Genomic DNA, 19,742 nt, shown 5'->3' on the forward strand with positions numbered 1-19,742 from the left:
TGCACTACTATTTAAATTCTTTAATATAATAATATGTAAAAAATAATTAAAGTCATTATTTTGATGTTCTGATTGATCAAATATAAATAGACAATATTAAAATACTTTACTATTTTACAGAATAAATAAAAATAGAGCACTAAAACTGAAATTTAATTTTGGTAATGAACGTGAATTTATTATAATATTATATTTTACAGCAGTGTTGTGGGTAACGCGTTATAAAGTAACGCGTTAGAGTACTCTAATTACCTTTTTCGTGAAATGTGTAGCCTAACTTAACGCGTTAGTTTTGTGCGTTAAGTAATCAGTAACTTCGTTATTTTTTTAAAAAAGTAATCCGTTATTTTAAGGAAAGGAAAATCCCGAATAAAAAAATTCCCCCAGGATCAAGACAGTGTTTCTGCGCTTCAATACCCCACCACCCTCCAGCTTCATTAAGGCACACGCGCGCGGTCTCTTGCTCTCTCTCCCGCTCTGCCATGCACGCGCTGCGCGATTTGGAGCACAGTCTCTGGGCCCTATTTTAACGATCTGAAACGCAAGTGTCAAAGTGCAAAGCGCAAGTAACTTTGTGGGCGGATCCCGGCGCTGTTGCTATTTTCCCGGCGGATAAATGACTCTTGCGCCCGACGCAAATCTAAAAGGGGTTGGTCTGAAGTAGTTTCATTATTCATAGGTGTGGTTTGGGCGTAACGTGAAATAAACCAATCAGAGCGTCCTCTCACATTCCCTTTAAGAGCAGGTGCGCTTGTTCCATGGCGGATTGCTATTATAACGGCGGATTTGCCAGGCGCACGCAGGAGCAGTTCACAGCCGAGGAAACCGACGTTCTCGTCAGGGCCGTAAAACACAGAGAAGTGACATTGGGGATGATGGGAGAAACCCACCCAAATTATCTTCGGTTAAACAGGCGTATAATTTGGGTAGTAGGCTAAATGTGTAGCCTAATCTAGATTTTTTTATTTTTTTATCTAGATAGATCTTTTTCACATCTTCACGGACACAACAATGATTTCCCTCGTGTGTTAATATTTTTCCTTGTTATAATGTATGATTTGCAAAAATGAAAACTGCTGCATCTGTTTAGGCTATATTAGAGAATCAAAGTGGATGCGCGTTAACATTATGGCCAAGCACGCGCCCTTAAAATACCATATCACTAACGCGCAACGCGCCACTGTCTTTAGACTGTTTTTTTCCTGGTCAATGGCGCAATTGCTTTCTAAAACTGGAAAATAGCACCATTGAAGTTTTGCGCCGGAACACGCCTCCTCTTTGCGCTGAACCGCCCCCGCGAGCGCAAGTTCATTTCCTAATTTACCGACGTGCGTCTGTGGAGGGAAAAGTCCGCTGTGCGCGGGTGCAAAATAGGAATGATACATGCGTCGGTGTTCAAAGTCAATTGCGCTGGGTGCAAGATAGGGCCCTCTGTCTCGCGGGCGCGCTCGCTCTAGATTCCGGGAGATTTTAACTAATTCGCGGGCATCAGTGAGCCGCTATCAATATGCGGGAGACTCCCGGAACTTCCGATAGACTTGGGATGTCTGCATTTCTATACTGAAATAATATCGCCATTATAATTATTGATTTTTTTATTGAAATAATAGCCCATCCGCGCATCTCTACTACCCGGGCTGGGAAGGTGTGAGTTTTGATTAATATGTTCTGTGATAATAGCCTAAATAAATAAAACGCTATGTGGAATAGCCTATTGATGACTGTCTTTCCTGTTATTGTTATCCTGCAGTGTTAATTTAGTCGGATGACTGACGTTATTCATTGCCAGGAGTCACGACTGTCTGTCAATCAAGCTGCAGCATGTGTGAGGCGCTGCAAACGGCTTTTAATTTTTGGTAACGCATGAGTACTCTAACGCGTTACTTTTATGAATAGATAACGCAGTAACGTAACTGATTACTTTTAATTGATGGTAACGTTGTAACCTAATTAACTACTTTCCAAAGTAACTATACCCAACACTGTTGTACAGTATGAGAAATGGAAGTTCGTTTGAGACTTGCTAAAGATTACATTTGGCAGTGTTATTAAATTATTAGTGTTTTTAAAGATCAACAGCAAGTGAGTGCTTGACAGCAAAGGAATCTAAATATATATATATATTCGTTTTTTATATCAATAAACATGTCTACAATTCACAATTGAGTCTGTCTGAGGTAGACTTTGAGGTGAATGTGTCGTGTCTTGAAATACATATACAGTGATGAGCCAAATCATTATGACCAGTCACAGGAATACCGTTGATCATCTCCTAACACGGCCACACATTAAGGTCTGGGTAGATTAGATGGTAAGCAAACAATTAGTTCTCATAATCAACGGTTGCTGGAGAAATGGGCAGGAATAAAGATCTGAGCGACATTGACATAGAGCCGAATTGTTATGACAAGCCGACTGGGTCAGAGTGTCTCTGAAACGGCAAGTCTTGTGTGTTTCTCCTGGGCAGCAGTGGTGAGACTTTACCAACAGTGATCTTGAGGAGAGACAGACCAGTGGCAGGGTGTTGGGAACCCAAGGCTCATCGATGCACGAGGGACACGAACTCACACAAAAATTGTAACCGCAGAGAGTGCCAATCATGACCCCTGTCCACCGCCGAAAAGCCTAAAGCGAGCGTCTGAACTGGACCTCAGAGCAGTGCAAGAAGGTCGCCTGCTCCGATCAGTCCCATTTTCTTTTACATCTCGTGGACGGCCATGTATGTGAGTGCCGTTTACCTGGGGAAGTGATGGCACTAGGATGAGAGAGTGTGATGCTCTGGACAATGTTCTGGGTTCAGCCATTCATGTGGATGTCAGTTTGACACATGCCACCCACCTACACATTGTTGCAGGACCAGGTACACTCCTTCATAACAATGGCGTTCCCTGGTGGAAGTGGCTCTTTCGGCAGGATAATGCGTCCTGACACACACTGCACACATTGTTCAGGATTGGCTTGAGGAACATTATGAAGAGCTCAAGGCGAATGTGTCAGGTCTTGCTGTTCTTGGCAAATTGCACCTATTTTAAAGCTACACTGTGTAGGAATTTCTCCCATCTAGTGGTGAAATTGTATATGACTACCAACTGAATATTACTTTCTAGCCCCTCCCATCCCGAGGGCGTTTTAACTCCTGCAGTGGCAGTATTATTTCAAATCTGCCGGCAGTCGCGAGTAATCTCCTCCTCGCATTCGTCACGGTGACACTGAGTGTAAAATTGTGAAAGGCGAAGCTTGAATTTCCAGGTATGTCCCTCTTTGGCTACTGTATTTTCAAGATGGAGGCGCAACATGGCTTCCGCCATTCGAGCGACTCACCCGTATGTATTATAAATGGCAGATTCTACGCTTACAAGAATACTTGATTAGTTGGTAGAAGTAATTATACATTAATGAGCACATATATTTTTGATAGAGCAAAGTGTTTTTTGCTAAGAATCAACTTCAAAAATTACACAGTGTCAGTGACGTGCGGGTCAATGTATAAACAACCTGCACCCGACCGACGTTTTCAACTAACCCGCCCGCAACTCGGACCGCAAAAAAAAGAAAGAAAATATTGTACCCGACCCGGGTCATTGGGCCATACACGGAGGAACTAGGGGTGCGGGGGTGTGTGGCAGCATTTTTCTGAATGCTGTATGATATAGCCTAGTGTTTTGTAATAAAGGCTTGATTTATTCATTTATTTCGTTTCATTTTCTTAACAATTAAGATGCTGCATGTGTTTATCCAGTCTAACCGAAGTGTGTGTCTCTCCCCCGACTTTCCCAACAAAAATCCCCCCCCCCCTCTCAGAAAATACATAAAACTGACATTACTGAGCTATATGCGTTTAAAAGTAGCCTATTAAAATGGCACAATGGCATTGCTCAGTTCAACGTGTTGGGAAATCAGGCATTTTGTCCCGCGTCAGCTTTTATTCAAAAGTTAATAACGCGCTCAACATTCAAAAGGTAAATAAGGATTTCCCACTTTCATCTCTGACTGAGCTCGTGCGTCATCCTCGCGCCAGTTATTCAGACAATAAAGTGTAGGTTTATGTATTTCATAGAAAATTGTGTCTAGTACTATATAAATTACAAAGGTTTAATTGGCATCTTTATTTCAAACGATCCGACCGACCGCGACCCGAATATCATTAAAAATATTTTTGGATGACTTGTAACCGTGGGTAACCGCTCAATTTGGATCAACCAAACATCACTGCACAGTGTAGCTTTAAGATCCCTTATCATATTAAAAGTAGTTCAAATGCTTTAAAAAGTAATCCCAACCCTTTATTCTTTGTGTCCCAATATAGTTAAGTACACGAATATATTTTATGTGGACGGCAAAAATATTCTTTACATTTAGGTGTTATTTCAAGGTTGAATTGCTATGTACGGGTCAGAGGGCATGATTAAAAACGCACATTTATTATTATTTTTTTACTAATTTAACACATCAAACTGACAGTTTTAACTTGGATATAACACTATTGTTGATGTCTATTGTTGAAGCTCTAAAAGCGTCCATGTGCACGTGCACACTGACTCACACATGCACACACACACACAAACCAGGCCTGGTTTTGCTTGAACAGAAACTCTAATGTAAACAGAGCTCACAGCCATCTGCCTAATGTCAGTGTCACACACACACACACACACACACACACACACACACACACACACACACACACACACACACACACACACACACACACACACACACACACACACACACACACACACACACAGCACTGCCTCTTGCCTGTCCTTTTGGTTTCCTCATTTCGTATGCTGTGTGCTGGAGCAAACCATTGTTTGTCAAATCTATTGTTTTATCCTATGTAGAGCAGCATATAGTACAACATGTTCTCTGCTATCACTTCAGATACATCCTCAGTAGTTTTCAAAACAGCGCAGACATAAACTATCCAGTCAGTTATAAGAGGTTATTAGATTAATACGGCTGCTATAAACCTGCCTGTTTGTTTGACACAGTAAAGTGGCACTGAGAAATGATTTCAGTTTACGGCTTACTCTTTGTATCAAATGGTCACGATTGGTCAGTGTATTGATTGGTGGATTACAGTGGAAGAAGTGTTATCGACTGATTGCGGTTCCACCATTAACAGCGCTTAATTTAGTGTCGATTGACCTCTGACTGTGTTCATGCTCCAGAAATACAGAGGCAAGGCTCGTTCACACCAAGAGCGATAACTAAAGAAAACTGCAATGATAAAATGTCCATCTCACTGAATTGGTTCAAAACACTGATTCAATGATTCATTTGTGTCATCACTCAATTTTCAATTGAGGTCCTTGTATTTTCTTTCATTTTGTAATTGTTCTTATATTTTAGTTTAAAAAAAATATATATAGTGCTATATATAGGTAGGCTACTGTTATTTAGATTTTTTTTTGCAAATAAAGTTCGGGGTCAGTACATTTTTAAATTTTTTTTATTAATAGTTATAATATTCAGCAAGAATGCATTCAATTGTACAATTTTACATTGTTACACAAGATTAATCAAAGTCAAATCTAATAATAATAATTAAAAAAAAGCACAACTGTTTTCAACATAGATAATAATAAGAAATGTTTCTTGAACATAAAATCAGCATATATATTATACATGTATATATTTGTTGTTGTTGTTGATGATTCTTGTCTTAAACACACAAAATCTACTCACCAACAATGGTGGTTAAGTCAAAATAATTGTTCCTCCAACTAAAAGAAAACGTTTCAAAGAAGTATTTATATATTCAGATTTTTTTAAGTAAAATATTGTTACATGGCTTAAGAAATAACAAGATAACATTTTATTTTAAGGTGACGTAGTTGACATGTACTTACCATAGTAATAACAGTAAATTATGCTAAATTACATGCAACTAACCCTCAACCAAATCCTAATCCTACCCTAACCATAGTGAGTACATGTTGTTAATTAATATTACTCAGTACTTAAATATACAATTACACTGTAACAATGACACCTTTAAATAAAGTGTAACCTTTATATATATATATATATAATCAATGTTACTTTTTCACTATTTTGGTTATACAGTATTTTCTCAATGAAATGTTTGAATGACTCGACTCACTTTCCCACAGCCACGTAATGTGTCCTCTTGTGTGACACGGAAGTAATTATTTAGCATACATTGAGAGTCCGACAAGTGGTTCATAGAGATTCTGCGGGGCTTTCAGCGGAGTGTAATGGTGTGAACCATGTGACCTGGAGTAACCCCCATCATTCTCCCATTACCCCCTCCCTTCATTTACCCAAAGGAAGTAACAGTGTTGGCTCTGCTTCAGGCTCCATTTTTAGCTTCGTTCTGGCTCCCTCAGTGTAAACTTCTCTACAGGAAAAGCCTCTCTGGGTCAGAGGTTGACTTTTTTTCCCACACTACAGTTGAGTAAAGCCCCCCCCCCCCCCCCCCCGAGTACGACAGATGTCCCGGGATTCCAGAGTGCGGAGCTAAAGCTGGTTTGGTTCAACTGATCACTAGAGAGACCTTGAATGAGTCTTTTTTCTTCTTCTTTTTCTCCCCTCAGCTGAGTGCAAACGTGCTGATCTTCCTGTGCACCAACATCATTGGGATCTGCACCCACTACCCAGCAGAGGTATCTCAGAGACAAGCCTTTCAGGAGACGCGCGGCTACATCCAGGCCCGACTGCACCTGCAGAGAGAGAACCAGCAGCAGGTCCGTTCTCACAACTGGCCCTTAGTGCCGAACAATCACAGTCAGTTCAACTTCAGTGTTGAGGGCATGACCATTGGCTGGCACAGTTCAAAAGCATTCACTACCGTTTTTTTCTTTTTTTTTATGACTTATATCTGAGTAAAAAATGGCTTCTGGAATAGGGATGTTCAGTTCTTGAACGAATCGTTCTTTTGAGCCGGTTCACTAAATCGAACTGAGTCTTACTTTAGTTCTGGGTTGATTACGCAAGACACACATCCGAAGTAGCACGTCTGACTCAAAAAGAAGCGAAGTTTACCGAGGATTACCGAGGACTCTTGATGAGTGAGTTGACGATGAGCAAGCTTGAGGCATGTACTGGAAATATGCGTATTATGAGTACTTTTATTAAATAACGTTTTATTAAGGCGAGACACTAGGTGAATAGGGTACAATTTTAAAATAATATATCACCATGAAACTTCCTCAGTTGATTACTTGCATAAGTTCATAAAAAAAATGTATTACAAGTTTTTGAAATTTGTATGTTTAATTATGCAAATTAGGCATTATCTCATTAAATATGCGCAATTTTGCATATATTTTCGGTAGATAGATCTGAACATATGATAAAGCCAGGTGCAAAATTCTTTTTTCATTTTGATTACACACAAGATGCAAAAAGATGTTCTGAGGGATTTCAGGAAATATGCTTTCATTACCTAGGAAATCAAAATTTACTGTCCATAGCCTTAAAAAAATCGATTTTCGACATATTTTTTTTGATTAAAATGTCATATAAATCAGGCCAGGAATGATTTATTAACAAATCCCCCTGAACATATCTTCAGAATACTGCTAAGTGTATAACTGGAAAATTTGGTGTACATGGGTGCTACATAGGCTGAGATGAGTCACTGGAGAATGACAAAAAACTCATTTTGAGAAAAAGGCATTTAAAGATTTGTAATGTAAAAAATCATACTTTTTTAGTGGAAACAACTATTAACTGACACAATATCTTATCAAATCATTAGCAACAACAATACAAACCACCTAAATCACATCAAAACTTATAAACACAGCATTTATGGCCTTTAAAGGGGGGGTAAAATACTTAGTTTCAGTCAATCTCATGTTAATCTTGAGTACCTATAGAGTAATAGTGCGTCCTTCATATCTCCAAAAAGTCTTTAGTTTCATCATATTTATAAAATAAAAATACAGCTTTCCGATTCTTACCGGAAAAAGCAGAGGTCCTTGATTCTGGGCGTGGGCGGAGCTATAGAGTCAAGCGGGAGCGCCCGGGAAGGTTTGCTTATTATCGATCGTGGTGCGGTAGGCCATATTACTATATATATAGTATTTGGTTTGCAAATCCAGCGACGACCTCGGCCTTGTTAATAAAACATTCGTCACTGGAATGACCAGAACACAAAACCGCACTTGCCACACTCCTTTGCTGTCCCGGAAATACAAACTGCATCCACTGTTCCAGTAACACTGGGTTCTTTGGGAAGCTGAACAAGGTAAACAATCAACCATTCCTATTTAGCGCTGCTGATGATGATTTCCGGTAGTAGCGCGTCGATGCATAGATATTATATAGAGATATATGATGTCTATGCGCCGATGAGCGCGGTCTTCTCTCCTCTGGTCGACGTGTGCGTGAACGCGCTTTTCCGAGGGCAATGCTCATATAAGGAGTTCCACTCTGATCTACGTCATTAGATCTACGATAGAAAAAAACCAGCCGAAACGTGTTGCAATCCGGAAGTATGATTTTCAGCACAGAAATTCTCTGTTATTCGTTCAAAATAACTTTTCAAACTTTGGCCATTATTAGCATGAGAATCCATCTCTTTAACACTGTAAACAACTCTGAATACATGAAACACCATTGTACCCCCCCTTTAACTGAGCAGAAAAACAGTCAAAAACACACATCTAAATGTCAGAGCGCGTCACGTGATGCATCTGAACGAATCAGGTTGTCAGAAATTGACATCAGCCAATGAGATTTCGCTTTTACATTATACTCACGATTGGTTGCTGATTAAAAGGAAATGACCATATTTGGATCCGACAGCATTGTACAGAAGAGAGAGAGAGCTTTCCAGACATGTGCGTGATTAAAGGAAGAACACAGAGATCGCGGAGCAGCGCGTTGATTTAGAACGCCAACTTTTGTTGAATTTCAGAGAAATCTACAGACGCAAATAGAAAAAGTGTAGTAAAATAAAGACCTAAATGTGTATTTTGGACTTTTTTTCACCACAAGTCTGAAAGAAGACATGTTATTGAAGACAAATATCCCAAACTCTCAAAATTGACCAGTGAAAAAAAAACTATGTTTTTGCCTGCCGTGTCTCGCCTTAAAACCTTCAAGAACCTTTCTGTCGAGAGTAAATTTTACTATAGTTTATTGTGCAGGCAGATTATATTTTAAGTTGTTAAACGAAATCAGGGAGTTTCAAGACGTTTAATTCTCTCTATATACTTTAGAGATATCCGCGATTGTGCATCAATGTCTGTAATGTGTGCTGTGAATGCGGAAACCTTTATCTTATCCAAGGCTACTCAATATCTGTCAGTCCTATCCGACATAAAGGATCCGTGAATGAAACTGTGAGCACAATCACCATTAACTTAAGTGAATGAAAGGCAACAATTAACCATTTGCGTTCACAATATTAGTTTCAATATGCATGGACACAAATGACTTTATTTGAATGCTTCATTGATATAAAATGACATTGAGTTGTTAAAAAATAAATGCGTACTCCAGAGATCATTGCGCGATGATGTAAGGAACCGATGTATAATTTTTTTATTTTTCTTAAAAAAATTATAATGTGCATGGATAAAACCCATACACTGTATAAAAATATGGACGTAGTGTCCGTGACGTCACCCGTAGGTTTCTGAAGAGCATTTTTGAAGCCTAAAGTGGGCGGAGCCGGCCGTCGCCATCTTGGCCTCGCGTCACCGCTCGTCACTCCCGGATAACAGAATATGGACAAAGAGGCGGAGCTGAGGAGCCTGGCTATCTGAAACCACGCCCACCTAGCTCGACGTTATCCAGTTAGCTCAGGCTTGGGAGCTAATGCTATATGATACTCACAGTACCAAGTGATTCTGTAAATCTATTCTGCTAGTTGAAAATGTATTATGCAGTAACTTACAATATTACTCTGAGAGTGTGTGTGACCGTGATTATGTGCATACATGTCAGTCACTCTTTTATTACAGTCTATGGTCCGTCAGCGCGGCATCGCTCGTCAAGTTCGTAGAGAGCTTTATTATTCAGTCCATTTTAAATTCTGATTTTTGCCGCATCTCAAATGGGTCAAAACATAGATATATTACCTATGAAGTTCAAGTAAATGCGCTAGAAATCCGCGCTCATTCAAGGATGTGCATTTATTGCATGGACGGAGAAAGCACCGACACCTGCAGGATTTCATCTGACGGTACATAAGCATATTTAATCTGTTCCAGAGCAACGGCACCGCAGAACGAGTGTAGCCTTTATATCTATAGACGTTTTTAAATCTGAAAACTCCAAAAAAGCAACGAAATTGTCAGACATCCAGTACATGTTCACAGAGGAAAACAACTGGAATACAGCGCTGGTTGTTCTCTCGAACGATACTCGACGACAACGGCGGAATCCAAAGACGTGGGCGAAGTAATGGGTGTATTAAATTGTATGAAATAATCCCGAAAAAAGCACAAACACCCGGTAGAGATGGCAAGTTCAGCAGCCGGAATGTGCTGAGGTGAACAAACGGCTAGCATTGACATCAGCGGCAATCCACCTGTCACGCAAGTGGCCACGCCCTTAATTATGCAGAACTTCAAGGCTTAATATAATTTAAACGGATGAGTTAAAAAAATTCACCCCCCTCACAGTTTTCATGAAGGGCAAAATTAGCTGTATAGACCAAAACCACTTCGAGTACCAGGCTGTAAACATGTTTTTTTCTGCTGTAAAGTTGGGCATTTTAACATGGGGGAGATACAGATTTGACTCACTTCTGCAGCCAGCCTCAAGCGGCCAGTCGATGAATTGCCATTTAATTCACTTCCATGTAAATCCATGTGAACGTGGATCATTTTGACAATGTTGTCGCCAGAATATTTTTTCATTTTTAGTACATCGTTGTCGTGTAAATGTAGCCTGAATCTGTTGAAAGTTCTACTCATTTATTACTTCTACCCTGGTAATTGCCATAATATTCTAATTTTAACAGAGATATAATAATAAAAGTCTAAACACTGTAGTCAGTGGACAAGCCACCAGTATATGCACAGTATATATTCACACACACATTCCCTCTCTTCTCTCCTCTCTACAATTTTCAGGAACGCCTGTTGCTGTCTGTTTTGCCAAGGCATGTCGCCATGGAAATGAAGGCTGACATCAATGCAAAAAAAGAAGACATGATGTTTCACAAGATCTACATCCAGAAACACGACAATGTCAGGTGAGCATTTCTGTCGTGTGTCAAACTGTGCCACATTAACTATCAATGGATTTGAATCTGAATGTGAAAAGCAAAGCATGCTAGTATATAACATGTCCAAATTATGTTACCCGCCCTCATGGCCTTAATTACATCAGCACAAAAGAAGGTGGAGAAACTCAGTTTCATTTGAAATTATGAAAAGGCTGACATTCATTCAGTTCTTAAGTGACTGTCCACAAAGACATTTGTTTATTTAGAAACAAATAGGCCTAGGCTCAATTTTGTTTTCTGTAAACCTGCAGATCCTTTGACTATTAGCATTAGCATTTAGCTAAGGTAGGTCATCTGCTTTTTATCATCTCCTGTGGCCATTTGTCCCTTTCTGTGTTTATCGTCACTCAATTCCATTTATCTCTCCAATCTCTTTTGCTCTTTTCTCCTTTCCTTCAGCTCTGGGAGCTGGTAATAGGGAGCAATGGGGCTTTTATTTTGAAAGGTGGTCAGCTAATTACGTTGAAAGAGAGAATAGTTAATTATCAGTCACTAAGCTAGCGCTAACCCCAGAAGATACTGAAATGAAGCCGCGATTCAATTAAAGTTCTCCACAGCGTCTGCCACTACACAGAGTGATTTTCCCCTCGGCTCAAGGGATTCACACACACATGTACTTTTCTACCTAGTTGTGTAATTAGATGATGTTATTGACCCATGTACATCCAACCATTAGTTAAAGTCAAAGTTTTTTTCAATCTCTATCCTAATTCATTGTTTGATTGGCATGACTGTTTGCTTTTCAATATTACCAAAGCATTTAATCTGTACAAGAACATTGTTATGAATGCTATGTTATGAAAAAAGCTACAATGCATAGTTAAAATCTCTCTCCCTCTCTCTCTCTCTCTCTCTCTCTCTCTCTCTCTCTCTCTCTCTCTCTCTCTCTCTCTCTCTCTCTCTCTCTCTCTCTCTCTCTCTCTCTCTCTCTCTGTCAGTATTCTGTTTGCAGACATTGAGGGTTTCACTAGTCTGGCGTCGCAGTGCACGGCTCAGGAGCTGGTCATGACTTTAAACGAGCTGTTTGCTCGCTTTGACAAGCTGGCCTCGGTGAGCACGACCACTAACACATGATCTAAAGATGTTTTTAACTGGATCATTCATTGTTGCAGAATTATATGTTTGTTATGGTGACAAGATGAAGTCTACAGTATATGTAATAAAATGTTGTGACTGCAAGATATTAGTTCTACATTACATTTGCAGTTTTTTTTTTTTGCATTTGCATTACTATATTACTGCTTTTACTGCATTTTTGATCAAATGAATGGAGCATAAGAGACTTCTTACAAACCCCAATGTTTAAACAGTAGTGTGTATACTGTATGTCTAACTATAAAGGCAAAAAAAGACAAAAACTATAGTATGACTAAAGCAAAATATAATTAAAACGCTGTTTAATTATAAGGGTCAGTAAGAGGATGAAAAATGTCTATGCATGAAAAACTTGTTCCAGTCAGTGGTGTTTTTTGTGTGGATCTGCCAGGGGTTCACCAATGGGTGAACAAATGTGGGTGAATGTGGCACATGGTCCCTGAGGGTCGGGAGTCTGAGCTCCAGGCTGTGGGAATGAGGCGTCCCAGTGGGCATTCACTGGGGGTTTGAAAGCCCAGCGTGGTGCATAAAAACAGACTCTGTGTCCTTCAATTGAGCCGAGGTTGGACCCCTGGTGGGTGCTCGACAAAATGTTAGAATGACAGCAGCATTTCTAAAGCAGTGTTCCTCCAACCCGAGTCACTTGAGCAGCCTGGCCTCGCTCCTTTTTCTTTACGAGGGAGTCATTGAATTGTTCACTCAAATGATTTGTTCAAAAACTCTTATTCATTCCGGAGCAAAAAACACTACTCTGTTGCTGTGCTTGAATTTCACTTATTTATTACCTGTTTCTCGCTGTAACACTGACGCATTTGGCCTTCGAATGCAGCCTTTGAAGGATGCAGTGTATGAATTGGGACGCAGCTAATATGTCACAAGCACACACAAAAATCACACACACACTCTGTATCACACACTAAGCAGAATGACTACCCACTTTTTACACCTCAGCGTGAAGCTGCCATCTTCCCAGCTTGAACTTTCTAATTAACTTCTGTTCCGTGTGTGTGTGTGTGTGTGTGTGTGTGTGTGTGTGTGCAGGAGAACCATTGCTTACGGATTAAGATCCTGGGGGATTGTTACTACTGCGTGTCAGGCTTACCCGAGCCCAGAGCGGACCACGCTCACTGCTGTGTGGAAATGGGGGTGGACATGATCGAAGCCATTTCGTAAGTTTCGTTACAAGCTGTTCACACATTGGCAATAAAAAAAGATTAATACATGAAAATTCCTACATATAACCCCTTTAAAGTTTAAATGTAAAGTGAGACCCCCGGGGTAAGATGCCGGCCTGATGGTTGGGGTTTTATTCAATATAACGATTATTTATATTATTTGATAATAGTTATTGTTTAATGATTAAAAATGATTAGATGTCAATTCATGGAATTATTGCAATTGGAAATAAAAATTATATTTATAAATAAACAAATAAAAATTGGAAATATTGCAGCCAGCCACTGCTATTATTGTTAATTATTATTATTAAAATATGTTTTGCTAATTTAAACAAAGCTTAAAATAAAATATTAATATTAGATGAAAAACTTTGTGTTAGCAACTAACTGTAATAATTAAGTTGAAGTACTAAATTTACTAGAAATTGAAATAAAAATAAATGAACGCTAAATAGAAATATTTAAAATAAAATAAATCAAAACAAAATGACTAAAACTTTAACTGAAATGAAAATTATACAAAAAAATGCTAATTAAAAATATGAATAAGTGCTATAATAGTATATAAATAATACTATTCAATACTAATTTCAGCGTGTGGTTTATTGCAAACATGTTTATGTTTGCGTCACAGATTGGTGCGAGAGGTCACGGGGGTCAACGTAAACATGCGGGTCGGTATCCACAGTGGTCGCGTGCACTGTGGAGTTCTTGGATTGAGGAAGTGGCAATTCGACGTGTGGTCCAACGACGTCACGCTGGCCAACCACATGGAGGCCGGAGGCAAAGCCGGGTGAGAGTTAAAGGCAGAACACAGATACACACATCATACATGTACACAGCTATACATACCACTGGACAGACTGTATAGTAACTGCAAAATGAATGTTCCTCAGGAGGATCCACATCACTAAAGCTACTCTGCAGTACCTGAATGGAGACTATGAGGTGGAACCAGGCTTTGGAGGGGAGAGAAACGCCTATTTAAAAGAGAACAGCATTGAGACCTTCCTAGTGTTGGGCTGCAGTCAGAAGCGGGTTAGACACGTCATATTACAACAATTTAACAATTGTACTCTTTCAGAAGATGTCATAGCGCCCCGCTACCGAATAAGAGTGAAAACATAGAAAGCTGGAAATTTTTTATAAATGGCGGGAAAGAGTTAAAGATACTTGTTCTATAACTTTTATCATCTTCAAATGCCACCATCTATCCATATTTCGATATATATATATATATATATATGCGTGTGTGTGTGTGTGTGTGTGTGTGTGTGTGTGTGTGTACAGTGTACATGTTTTCTTAATTTAAATCTAAAATATTTGTATTTAAAAATGTAAAATATCTGATTATAAATGATGGGTTTTAGGTCATGTTTACGCGACAACGATGGATTTCTTTTGCATTTTTCATGTACTGTACAGATGAAAACATTGTCACAACGATCCACATTCACACGGATCCGCAAAAACGACTAAAACGCAGTTTTATGCTGCCAGGCCAGTAGATGGCGCATGTGTATGACGTCACCGTTTTCACAAATTCTTGTTTTTGTAGTTTACACGGAGACGATTACGATATGCGCTTTGAAACCCGTTTTCTTTGCCCAAGTTTGCATTTTCAGTACCCCAAACACGCCATTGCCATGTAAATGAACAGCCAAAACGCATAAAAAGTTGAACATTTGGACAAACAAATTACAGAATTTTTATATTGGTTAAGATTTATCGGTTATCTGCCGTTTTGGTTATCTGTCATAACACAAAAATCATTTTAATGGTGCATCCCTAATTTTCATTCATCATTATATTCAAGAATCTTGACCACAGTACTTTTCCTTTGCCCTTGACCGTTCCAGAAAGATGAGAAGGCCATGATGGCTAAGATGCAGCGCACGCGGACGAACTCCAACGAGGGTCTGGTGCCGCGATGGGTGCCTGACAGATCCTTCTCCAGGACTAAAGACTCCAAAGTCTTCAGACAGATGGTGAGACCCCACATGACCTGTCGCTCAATCTGTCACCCACTCCCTGTGACACTCGCCTGGTCGCTCTCTCGTGTTGCTTTAGCCGTCTTCCACCTCCTATATGTCCTCCTATATTACTACCCGGTCCTTTCTGATCTTCTTTGACTTGCATGTGTTCCTTCTCTTCACTCAGGGCATTGATGAAACATCCAGCAAAGACAAGTGAGTGTTTTGTCTTGTCGTTTTTAAGAATAAATGCAGTTGGGCACAATTGTAACTGTTCTTCTGCTCACGAACACAGCCGTGGTGCTCAGGAGGCGCTGAACCCGGAGGACGAGGTGGATGAGTTTTTGGGCCGTGCCATTGATGCCCGCAGTATTGACCAGCTCCGCAAAGACCACGTGAAGAAGTTCCTGCTCACCTTCCAAACCTCCAGCCTGGAGAAAAAGGTCAGACTCAAAGACACTGGCTGGGTTCCAGCTTCCCGTCCAGATCTCCCCACCCATTCAAGTTTAATTTAGCAGTGCCGATCGTCTAGCAGACTAACAGGATGGATGAGATCATGTGAGATCAAATGTCCTCCAATTTCCTGTTTGGTATTTAAGAAGGGGAAAACTAGGAGACTGAATTCTTTGGATTTGTTCAGAGTAGTTTTTAGCATGTCATGTGGTTAACAAAGTCTTCTGGGTGGTTACTCACCCTCAAGATGTTTCAAACCTGTATAAGTTTATTTCTTCTGCTGAGCACTATATTATAAGGAAGATATTTTGAAGAATGTCGGTAACCAAGAAAGTTGACGGAAGTCAATGGAAAAAAAATACTATGGAAGTCAATGGGGTCCATCAACTGTTCGGTTACTGACCTTCTTCAAAATATCTTCCTTTGTGTTCAGCAGAAGAAAGAAATTCATACAGGTTTGAAACAACTTGAGTTTTAGTAAATGATGACAGAGTTTTCATTTTTAAGTGAACTATCCCTTTAAGGCCCGTTCACAACAAAGACGATAACTGTAACAATAATGATAAAGATATAGATCTAAAAATCGTTCTGAATATATAAGAGAATAGCAAAGTCCTGCTATTACGATCATGACTCAGAGGAACGATATTGTTTGAATCACTTCCAGCTGAGGAACGATAAAAACATTGACAGCCAATCAGAATCCATTCTGTCGAGCATTTAAAGCGGCCAACGACAGAACTGTAGTGCGCTTAAATAATAAACAGAACGATATCATACGCTGGTGTGGATGCTAATATAGTTATCATTGTTTGATGGTGTACACAGCCTTCATATTTGGCACAGATTAGTAAGTCAACATGTTTTGATGATGTTTTATTTCCTTGTCTTGTTTGTAGTATTCTAAGAAGGTAGATGATCGTTTCGGCGGTTATGTGGCCTGTACGCTGCTGGTCTTCTGTTTCATTTCCTTTATCCAGATCGTCATATTCCCTCAGTGAGTGACACACACACACACACACACACACACACACACACAGACACACACACACACGCGCGCGCACTCTTATATTGTTTTTATGTTATAGCTAGTTATAAGTACTATAACCAGGGCTTGACATAAACACGGATGTATTTCAGCAGTGACGAGTAACGCTGTCACTCCTACTAACCACTTTATATATAATATATACATTTTTCAGTTCTCTTTTATAAAGGCATCTAAAATAAAAAACTAAGTGCAATGTAGTGTTGTCAAAAATATTGTTTTTATGATACATATCGACACTGAAATATCTGAAACGCTTCCAATACTGATTTTCCACATAATAGATATACGCTACCAGCTGTTCTCTCTCTCTCTCTCTCTCTCTCTCTCTCTCTCTCTCTCTCTCTCTCTCTCTCTCTCTCTCTCTCTCTCTCTCTCTCTCCAACAGCAAGTGACACACAAACCCGCCTCCACTCACTCACTCGTTTCATTTGCTCTGGATCAATATTGTTGCTGTTACAGGGCTTTCATTTCAGCGTGTGATTGCACATTGCGCATAATTTTACTCATTGCCACAGATTTTGTCCTCAAACCCAAAGTGTGGCACATAAAGCCGCTAGAATAAAAGTTTTTGTTTACATCATATATGTGTGTGTACTGTGTAAAATAATTATGTATTTATAAATACACATGCATGCAACAAATATTTACATGTTTATATAAATTTTTATATTTAAATATAATTTATATTATATATAATTATAAATACTTAATATATAAATAGATTTTTTTCTTAAAATTATACATGCATGTTTGTGTATTTATATACATAATTATTATACACAGTACACACGCATATATGATGTAAACAAAAACTTTTATTCTGCAAACGATTAGTTGTGATTAATCGTTATGCAGCCCGCCTCTCAGTACTAAATTGAGTTATTTTTCGCTGCTTATTGCACTTATACTGTCAAATACACAAAATAATGTCAATAATGTCTTGGTGAGTATTCACGTAAACACAGTCAGTTATATTTTAAGTGAATGTAAATAGAAAGAAAGCGCATCTGTAACAGTGTAATGACTCCGTGTGTCAGGTCTTAAAGTGACAGCAGCCTAATATACCTGCTGCCAAATTAAGAAAATATAAAAAAAATATCTATATGGCAGTTTTCCCCATGGTATCCATGTCGAAATTGTGGCCAGTGAAAATGCCACAGTGGCTGGTGATCAAAAAAGTGAATGTCAAGTTAATGACTATAACCCTAACCCACACCCTACAGTCACATTTACCATTGCTCAGCGAAAAGTCGCGGGGAAAATCCATCCGCTCCAAAATGAATCCGTGCGATCAGAAGTTTCACATGAGGAGGAAAAATTTCCCAATGCAGATTCAGTTCATGTTCACGTTGGTCACGCTATTTTGTCATGTTGACCAACAGCTGCTTGGATTGAAAGGGACTTCTGTGTGAGCAGTGCTTCAGACATCGCTACGCTATTGACAGTCTACTCATTAAGTCTGATGTCACACTTCACCGGGTCCAAATCAGATGCCAAAAGCAAACAAAAAAACAGTCTCACAGTGTGCTTTAAAACTACTGAAAAAAATCATAATTGTGAATCTAACCTTTATATCAAAATCCCAGGTGGCCAGACAGTGATTCATCTTTTATGAATCTTTAAAACATTGGTGTCCGGGACGCTGTGAGCCCAGAGACTGTAGTGAACACACCAGTCCGTGAGTAATATGAATGAATAGTGCTCATAAATGGACACCGAGACGTATTCTCACTTGAAACAAGTGGAGGTTTGGGTCCGCAAACGGTATTCCTTTCTTCACTGAAATGTCGCTAATGTGAACGCACATTAACCCTAAGATTTTTACGTTTATTAAAAAACTTGATTTACTTGATCTTGTTTTTACAAATGAGGACTTCCCCAAACTGACAGCTTACTTCTGGCAACATATTTGTCCCCGAATTATGGTTATTTAGTCTGAAACCTCCTCTGTGTTCTGCAGTACTCTGGTCATGCTGGGAATTTACATCAGTATCTTCATCATTCTTGCCAACATCCTCTTCATCTGTGCCATTTACTCCTGCGTGAAGGTAAGCAGTCTACTTGCACCGCTTTTCATTCTCTTGCGTTTTGCAAATGTGTACGACTGGCCTGTATCTCCCTGTCTCGCAGCTCTTCCCCGCCGCCATGCAGACCGTGTCCAAGAAGATTGTTCAGTCTCGCACCAACAGCACACTGGTGGGAGTGTTCACCCTCATCCTCGTCTTCATCTCTGCCTTTGTCAACATGGTACGCAGAGCTGCCAAATCACTTCGCACACAATAGTAGCGTTTCTAACACTTCAGCTAACAATCTTATTTCTTCCAAAGAGACCGTATGATCACAAATGTTGCTTTAAAAGAACAATTATGTCATCATTTACTCACCCTCGTGTTGTTCCAAAACACGTATAACTTTCTTTGGCCTACGACAATACAAATAAATGATGACCAGGGTTGACAAGCTCCAAAAATGGCAAAGCATTAGAAAATGAGTGCAGAGTGAGCTCATCCTTTAAAGGGCTGGTATAATGCCCTTTTCACAAGATGTAAAATAAATATCTGATGTCCCCAGAGTGTGTGTGCGAAGTTTTAGCACAAAATACCCCACAGATATTTTTATACAGCATGTTAAAGTTGTCACTTTTTGAGGGTGAGCAAAAACGCACCGTTTTGTGCCTGTCCCTTTAAATGCAAATGAGCTGCTGCTACTCATGGCACAGGGGGCGGAGCTTGAAGAGCTCATGTCATTTAACCTCACACACACACACACTGAAAATTTCA

The 19,742-nt window shown here is 39.5% G+C and overlaps 1 protein-coding gene across 1 annotated transcript in view; it reads left to right on the forward strand.

The window, feature by feature from the left end:
- The window catches only part of adcy6a (adenylate cyclase 6a), a 56,111-nt gene that overhangs the window by 28,072 nt on the left and 8,297 nt on the right, over positions 1-19,742 (forward strand). Inside the window, exons 4-15 of the mRNA XM_079587998.1 lie at positions 6,561-6,710; positions 11,058-11,179; positions 12,151-12,262; positions 13,349-13,476; positions 14,120-14,278; positions 14,382-14,523; positions 15,345-15,473; positions 15,646-15,674; positions 15,754-15,901; positions 16,811-16,908; positions 18,923-19,010; positions 19,093-19,209. Of these exons, the coding sequence (XP_079444124.1) occupies positions 6,561-6,710; positions 11,058-11,179; positions 12,151-12,262; positions 13,349-13,476; positions 14,120-14,278; positions 14,382-14,523; positions 15,345-15,473; positions 15,646-15,674; positions 15,754-15,901; positions 16,811-16,908; positions 18,923-19,010; positions 19,093-19,209 (1,422 nt within the window). The remainder of the gene's footprint in view (positions 1-6,560; positions 6,711-11,057; positions 11,180-12,150; positions 12,263-13,348; positions 13,477-14,119; positions 14,279-14,381; positions 14,524-15,344; positions 15,474-15,645; positions 15,675-15,753; positions 15,902-16,810; positions 16,909-18,922; positions 19,011-19,092; positions 19,210-19,742) is intronic.

This window comes from Phoxinus phoxinus (genome assembly GCF_949152265.1).
Source record: "Phoxinus phoxinus genome assembly, chromosome: 18".
In the NCBI taxonomy this organism is placed as follows: domain Eukaryota; kingdom Metazoa; phylum Chordata; class Actinopteri; order Cypriniformes; family Leuciscidae; genus Phoxinus; species Phoxinus phoxinus.